The 8,635-nt window shown below is 38.4% G+C and overlaps 1 protein-coding gene across 1 annotated transcript in view; it reads left to right on the top strand.

The window, feature by feature from the left end:
* The first annotated feature begins 6 nt into the window (after positions 1-6).
* NF1 (neurofibromin 1) overlaps positions 7-8,635 on the top strand; it is a 246,631-nt gene continuing 238,002 nt past the window's right edge. Inside the window, exon 1 of the mRNA XM_019646973.1 lies at positions 7-252. Coding sequence (XP_019502518.1) covers positions 193-252 — 60 coding nt within the window. The 5' untranslated portion in view covers positions 7-192. The remainder of the gene's footprint in view (positions 253-8,635) is intronic.

The following is an 8,635-nucleotide window of genomic DNA, read 5'->3' as shown; positions in this document are numbered from 1 at the left end:
CCCCCTTCCCCTCTCCCCCTCCCGGCTGGGCGCAGGCCCCCCATCCCCACCCCCGTGGGAACGATCGGAGCCTGCACTCCTCAGACCCTCTCCTCGACTCTTCCCTCACCTCAGCCCCCGCTCCCCGCCCTCTTCCCGGCCCTGGGCGCCGGCCGACCCGTCCCTCCGCCGTCCCCCGGCCGCGGGGAGGACATGGCCGCGCACAGGCCGGTGGAATGGGTCCAGGCCGTGGTCAACCGCTTCGACGAGCAGGTAAAGGGCCCGTGGCGAGCGGGAGGTGGGAGCGGAATGGGGGTGGGGACGCAGTGGGTGAGGGGGGGAAGGGGCAGCCGCCTCCCCCGCGGCTGCCTCAGGCTCTGGAGGAAAGGAAGGGGGGATAAGTGGGGGTGGCCTAGGGGGAGGTGCGGGGAAGGAGGGGACGGCTGGTAGCTCGGACGCCCCTTCCCTCCTAAATCGGGGAGCGGGGCCTTTTCCCTGACCGACCCTCTTCCCCCTTTATCCCAGCCCATCCTCTTGCTAATAAGGATGAGTGACCTGGGGCTCTCCATCTGGATTTAATCATGACCCCCCTTACTTTTTTTTTTTTTTTAATGAACGGAGGTGGGTAACATTTAGGGGTTTCTTCTTTCCTCAGTGGGTCTCCTCACTGGGGGTGAGTAACTGCAGGCACCCCAAGGCCCGTCTTGTGTACCCCCAGTTGGAGAACGATAACATCCCGCCCCTCCCCCAGTTTCTTAAGCTTCCTCTCTTGGAGGGGGAAGAGTAGAAGAAAGCAAGGAAAGCCCAGGTTTTCTGACTTTCTGCTCCATCGTCTCAGCCTGTCTCTATAGAGCTCCAAGTGCACCCACACTGCACGGTGTTTTTTTTTTTTTTTGATGCCCCACACGGGCGTCCCCTCGTATCTGATGAGACAAGACTGGCTCTACATTGCCATTTGCAGTGGAAACATGGTTCTTGTTCCCTCCTGCTTCTGAAATCTTTTCCCCGATTTTCCTTCCTTGATAGTTGCAGTTTCTGTCTTTATTATTATTTTTTTTGCCAGCGGTCTGAGAAGGTGAATGTTGCTTTCCTGAGTGAGCTTCTTGGGGAGTAAGGGAAGTGGGAGGAAAGTGGGAGAGTGGGAAACTGCATCCGAGCCACTGACAACTGAGAGAGCAAAGACAGCTGGGATGTGGTCGCGGAACCGGAGAATTCTGCTAGTGTTTTGTTATTGTTTTTAACTCTCACCTCTTGGTTGACAGAACTTTCATTGAGAATATTTGGGATGGAAAAAAAAAAGTTTCATAGCTTGGGGAGGTGCCATTTTATTCCCTTAGCCTCACACAGTAAATCCTAGGGCTAATCAGAATGAATGCACACGTAGCCTTTTGTCAATGGGAATTCGTTTAACTTTGTGTTGCTGTAGGTAACTGAGGATGGTTTAAAGGGATGCTTTTTTTTGCAGCTGCAAGTCTACTGCAGGCTTCCTGTGATGAGGGAACCGTTTAAGATTGACTCAATCTTTTTTGTTTACTGGATATAATCATAAAACTGATTATGGGAGCTGAATGGAGGGGGAAGGAGGGCTCCACTTTTATTTGATCCATAAACATTTCCTTCCAGGACTCATAGCGTTTCTGACCTACCTAAAAGATATTTGGGAATAAGCAGAGGAATTGAGAAGAGATTTGAGAAGAAATTACAATGATAAAACAGAATTACGAAGCTGTCAGACTTGAAGGAATTGTTTCAGCCATCCTTCTGCTTCAGACCAAAAAGCTTTGTAAACCAACTGTATTACTAATTTATCTGAGGAAGCAAAATGTTACCGCATATATTGGATTATATTATTGATAGAGCATTAGATTTAAAACTTGGTAGAAAAAAAGGCTTTCTCTGTGTAATTTTAAAAAGGCACACAGAAGAACTCCAAAACGGAACCTTGTAGACAGCATAATCTGGATGCAGAAATTTGAAGGATTCACACACTTGTTCCCCAATTTTTTAAATTAAAATTTCCCCCCAATTTTTAAACTTTAACCTGTTGATCTCTAGGCTTACATGCCACATCAGAAAAATATAGTTTTCTAAATTTTAAAAGAGGGATGATTTTGATTATATGGCCAGTGATGCAAGAAAATGTTTCCTTCTTTTTGTCCCCAGTGTTAAAAGACCTTAGGCTTTGTTGTTTGCTTTGTTATGAATATTGTGGAATCAAACTCACCACCATCTGTTAAAAATTAAGGACATAAGAGTTTTAAACAGAAGCATTCTTTATATATTCCTTATGTTGTAATTAAGGGAAAGATACATAGGACAAATTATTCCTCTATTTTTCTCTTACAAGGTTAAAGTCCACTGACTTTGAGATGCAAAAGTATAAAGGTTTTTAGTGTTTTAACATAAGGTATTTATATACATTAATTTGTTATAGAAGTAATAGATGTTTAATTCAAATTAGAGTTTACCTTAAGTTGGGAAAGTGAGAAAACTGAGGCAAAGAGAGGCTAAATGACTTTCCAAGGTCATATAGCAGACCTAATAACAAGAGCCTCAATATGAAAAGTATTGAATGCTGGAAAATCAGGGATATTTTTACTGATAAGTACCTCATAGGATTAAAAAAAACCGATTAAGTATAGTTAAGAGGAAAGAGTTTACATTTTTCTTGAGGGGAGGAAAAAGCCTTCTATGTAGGGAGTTATTTGTATAAGAGTGTTAAAGTGTTTCAACTATTTCTAAAAGTTTTTTATTTTGCATACATTGTCCATACTTTGTTTCAATGGCTGCAGAGGGAGTCAAGCAGCTTTTTAAAAATTATTATTATATAGAAGATACATAGTATGTGGAGCCAGAGAGCATGTGCATGTCAAAAGATGGCAACTCTGTTTATGGTTGAATTGATGTTTTGGTTGAACTTGTAACATTTGTGGCGATTTAAGCAGAAACGCATCATCACTAGCCACTGCTGATTACATATTGTACTCTGATGGGTATTGCTCAGCAACGTGGTGCAGCAGACCCAGTAAAAAGAAGTGGTAGTGTTCCATCTTGACATTTTGAGCTCAAGTCCTTGTTTCCAAGTGGGTAAAATAAAATTCCTGTAACCTGCTGGGACTGCACCTAATATTTATGGGCTAAGTTGAATGATTCTTAGGAATTTTAAAAATAATTACCTCCTTGATTTGGGAAATGGCAGTTGCAAAAGTAGATGCCAGAAAGCTGAATGTATCAGTTAATATCTCCTGCTTCTACTTAACCTGCTTTTATGGTGCTCAACAGTAAGTTTTTAAACTGAAATTGGCAAATTTTAGGTGTGTAGCTTTCAATTGTGGCTCATTAGGTTAATTAACAAATTAGAGAGGACTTTCTTACATGCCCCCCTCCCCCCAAAGTCTCTGTAGGGCTTTGTTTCTAAAAGGGAGTAAAGAAAAACTGGCTATTTGAAAAAAAAAATTTTCTTTTTAAGAAATTGAACAGAAGTTATCCTCAAATGACTTGTTGTAAATGTTTTCATTTAATCACTTACATTTTCCATATCTGGTCAAGTAAAAACAGTATATAAAAAGCCCCCAAAACATAACATTTTAAAGAACACATTAGAGAATAAACTCTGATTTTTGATTTGTAATAATAGCATATTGGTTGTTGTAAATTGAATGCTAATCAGATGTTCTTTCAATATGTGGTGTAAAATTCAGTCTAAAATGATTGGCAAGTGTCTTTGAAGTTACTAGCTACGTGTTAATTGGCCAAACAGATAAATTTGTTAAAACTTTGAAGCCGGTTTGGATTAAAAAAAAAAAAAAAGATAATCTCCTAGCCTTGCTCTTAAAGCCTGGCCTACCATTTTTATAAGGCCTTATTTATAAGTAGTTGAAAATGAATACTCTTTTGACAAAGGGTATTATATGGTGAATGAGAAAAAAATGCTTATTTTTTATCCTGGAACTTATCTTAAAAAAAAACCAAAAACTTCCAGCTGGTCCTCTGTGCTCCCTCACTCCCCCATCTTATCTAGCATCTAATTTAGTCTTTCTGTGATCGCCTTCCTCTTCACCTTCACACTTACTAAGATTTCTTTCGTCTTAAACATTTGCGTGGTCCATAGCTTTCTCTCTCTGGACTAATCTTCCTTTTGTTGCCTGATACCTGCTGCCTCTAATGTTGACACATCCATTTCTCTGTAACTCCGAAAAGTAGCTTCTGCCTCAGCTTTCCTTCTGGATTGCTGCTTTCTTGAAAGTGATTTCTTGTGGCAAAACAGTGGGTTTTGCTCAACTGTAATGTCACTGTGGTGTTCCATTACCCTGGAAACCAGTTTCCTCTAATTCCCAAGACAATACTGTCTTGTATGTATGCCTGCAGATCTTTATATATTGATGTTCTCATTGATCCTTGGACAGACGTGCTTTCTCTAGTACACCACGGTCTTGCGCATCACTGAGCTGGGGTTCCTATGTGGGAGTCTGAGTTTTGCTCTGCTTCTTCCCGGCCTCTGCCCTCATGCTAGCCATTAGATCTCTATCGATCCTAGATTTCCTCATCTGTTGTAAAAGAATTGACTAGAAAATATGTAAGGTTCTCTTTCTAGTTTAAATATTCGATGATTTTAATATTTTAACAGCACCTCCTTGGGCCACAGCAGTCTACTGGGAACTGACCCCACTTAATTTACCAAACTGTTTCTCACTATGCCTCAGCTTGCACCCATGTTCCAGGCAGGTTGGCTCAGTCTCGTCTGTATATTTCATGCTTATTCCTGCATCTCCGCCTTTGTTTATGCAGGCCCCTGAATGCGTTCATTCCTCCTTTGGGCTTTTCTAATTCCTGTCCATTCTTCAATGTGCAGTTCAAACTTCGTTTTTTAGACTAAACTCACTGCAATTTCACTTCTCGGTATGCTTGTTACTTGGGGTTCTGCAGAACCACCCTGTAAGGTTTCTCCAACCAGGAGGGTTGGTTGAACACAGCTTAGCATTGTTTTCTTTTATCATTTTATCAAATAGAGTGTAAACTTTCTGAAAAGCAAGAAGCCTCTGTTAGAATTCTCTTATAGTCACCCCAGTGCCCAGCACACTTAGGAGCCTACAGTGTTTCTTTGATGGAAGGTTTTTCATATGAATCCTGGCTAAAAAAAGTGGTAATTTTGGCTTTGTTATAAATGTAACCACATTTTAATTTAGTTTTTATGTTAGCCTAGGTTTTATAAGTTAAGTGATATTTTAACTAGGAATAGTTTTGTTTGTTTTTGTTTTTTTAAGAGAGCTTTAAGGAAGAACTTGTACATGTTTATATTTTCTCCCACAGAGCTAATATATTTTTTGAATCAAGTTTCAGATTTGATTATCTACCTTTGTGATCTTGGATTTGTTACTTTTGTGGCAAGTCTCTACATAAGGAATTTTTTTTTTTGCAATGGTCTGATAGGATAATGAATATGAAACACTTTGAAAAGTTTAAAATTATTCAAGTATAAGATTTATACTTTTTCTTTTTCTTTTTTTTTTTTTTACAGTTTACTGATTATTGTGTGTTCAATAAGTAAGGGAGATTGACTAGTCTTTGGATATTCCCCCTGTATGTACCTTGGCTGGTATATGCCTTACTTTAGCATTCATTGACAAATACTTAGGGTACTGAGAGCATCCATATGTAATATATCATGGATATCAATTTATTTTCTTGCTTTATCATCTACTTTGTGGCATATGTATTATATGGCTCTTCAAATTTGGGAATTGTAGTAGAAAAAAATGTCATAAGGTGTTCTGTGAATTGGGTCAACAATGTTGTTACATTTGATTTTAAATATTACTATACTTTAAAAAAATTTTAAATTATTTTTTTAGTTACAGTTGACAGTCAATATTATTTTGTATTAGTTTCAGGTATACAGCATAGTGGTTAGACATTTATATAATTTATGCAGTGATCCCCCTGATTAGCCTAGTACCCACCTGGCACTATACATAGTTGCAACATTATTGACTATATTCTCTATGCTGTACTTTACATTTCCATGACTATTTGTAACTACCAATTTGTATTTCTTAATCCCTTTACCTTTTCCACCCAGCTCCCAATTTCCCTCTCCTCTGACAACCGTCAGTTCTCTGTATGTATGAGTCTGTTTCTTTTTCATTTGTTCGTTTATTTTGTTCTTTAGATTCCACATATAGGTGAGATCATATGGTATTTGTGTTTCTCAGCCTGACTTATTTCACTTAGCATAATACCCTCTAGGTCCATCCATGTTGTTGAAAATGGTAAGATTTCATTTTTTTTTTTTATGGCCGAGTGGTATTCCATTGTATATATGCACCACATTCTTCTTTATCAAATCATCTATCAATGGGCACATAGGTTGCTTCCATGTCTTGGCTATTGCATTTGTTTGACTTCTTGACCAATAGGAAATTAGATTCTAAAATCTCCTCCTCCTCTTCTTTTTGATTGTGTTCAAAGTTGTGTGGAGAATTTTGTCTTTAAAGAAAGTTAGTGATATATTATAATACAGTAGTTAAAATGCTTATTTTTTCATCTTTGTTTTTTTATTACTCAGACTGCTATGGGGCATTTTTGTTTTAGCTTTCAAATTTGGTGTTATGGGGTTCTATATAGACTATCGTGTTGCATTATAACAACATGCTTTTAAGGGTGAGCAATGGATTAATTAAAAACATGTGTTTTGCACATGTGTTCCTTCGGCCTCAGACTATTCTTCATTGGGGGTTGTGTGTGTGTGTGTATAAGACAAGGGACAGGAGGTATAAGAAGGCTCATTTTTAAAAGGAAGTTAGATTGTTGTATAGAAGTAGAAGGGGAGGTTTGTGGTCAGCTTAAACTGTTAAAAGGCTTAGAATCAATACCAAAGTAGAATATGGGCATCTTAAGCTTTCTTTGCGGAGGATCGACTTGTATTTATAAAAGCATTGACGGTTTCATCTTATATCTTTTAGAATACCCCATTTTCTTGGGGGTGGAGAGGGAAAGTGAGGCAAAGTTTATTTTGACCTTGAAGAATAGAAAAGTTAAGGTATTTTACATTTTAGTGACTGTGAATTAAGTTTAAGTTTTCAGTAACTTGCACATATCTCTAGCCTACTATGTGAGCCTTCAGTAAACAGCACTCTTAGAGGTTGTGCTGAAGAAAGTTTTAACAGTGTAGCATATAAAGAACTGGAGCTGATAGTGCCCTTACTAAAGCCTCTATAGGTGACTGCATATTTGAGCCTTTTATGTATTATATGCCTGTGATAGATAGTTATATTCTTTGGTTCTCTGAGAGTGGCTTTTGAACCATTGACTATATCATCAAAAGAGCTTCTATTGACAGAAAAGCCCCAAGCTACTATGGAATCCCATCCAATTATAATGAAGAATTGGAATTAGCCTTTAAAACTTTACATATTTTTACTATAAATGGTACTAATTACTTTGCAGTAGCATAACTTGAAGTGCAAACGTCCAGATTGCATATTTTCTTTAAACCACAGCCTGGCACTCTTTTGGTTTGGCTTAGGTCTGCTGCTATAGTCTGCAAGCTGTTGCCTGCCCCTGTTCATAGTTTATAGCTTTGAGGGTCTTATCCTGTTGCATTTCAGAGAACTTAACTTTTCCTGATGAAACCCTTCCCCTCTCCACTTCACATCCCCCAAGCAGGGTGGTGTATCTAGTGCAAGAGGCATAAAGTTAATTTAGTACATAACGGGACTTTTAGAAATTTACTTTAAAGGACTTTTATTTAACTTATTATTAATCATAGTTTTATACCCAGATAATGACCTGGTGGGTAATTTTGACTCATAACAATCTCAAGTGACCCTTTTCTGTTTAATTGTTGACAGCTTTCCTTGGGTAGTCTTCATAGTAGTTTGGGCATGAGAAAACAACTCTTTACCACCCCAGATTTGTGATGGCAGTATATTATAGAGTAAGAAAAAGAGCTTTTGATTGTGCAGTGTTCAGTGCGGCCTTGGGTAAGCCATCTAACCTCTCTGAACTTGTTTTCTATGTTATCATCTGTAAAATGGGGCTAATTCCTCTCCTACTCCCATCATTGGCTTGTTTAATGTCTTAGGTGTGACTCTTTTACATGAAAGGAAGCTGTACAGAGCCACAAAAATGTATTACTGTAATTACATCCTGTGCAGTATTTTTCTTTATGCACTCTATAGTTTGGTGATTATTATTATTTCTACTCTGCATGAGAAAAATAAAACTAGAGAGGCAAAATAACTTGTTCAAAATTACGTGTCAAAATATGACACGTAATTAATTGAGTTTAAAGTGTGGGTGTCTTAATCCTTAGAGCAGTAACTTTTCAATAAATTGGGCTTTACAAAAAAGATCTAAATTTCCTGAACATCTAGATAGCACAAATATGTAAAGTGAGGAATGTATTATTGATTCTTCACTCAAAGATGAAATGTTGCATTTTTTACCATTTACATTTTTATGAGAGTATCTGGGAGCCTTTTTTGATTGGTCATGTGTTAGAAATAGACATGAGTTTTAAACATTCTTTTTTTTTTTAAGATTTTTATTGAGGAATTGGGGGATGGGAACAGCATTGGGGAATTGGGGGAAGGGGAACAGACAAGTTGCTGTCCTTTTGTTCTTCAGTCTAGTTGTGGAGGACGTTGCTTCACTG

This window comes from Hipposideros armiger, unplaced genomic scaffold, assembly GCF_001890085.2.
Source record: "Hipposideros armiger isolate ML-2016 unplaced genomic scaffold, ASM189008v1 scaffold_108, whole genome shotgun sequence".
In the NCBI taxonomy this organism is placed as follows: Eukaryota; Metazoa; Chordata; class Mammalia; order Chiroptera; family Hipposideridae; genus Hipposideros; species Hipposideros armiger.
This window is presented reverse-complemented; position numbering and strand designations above follow the sequence as displayed.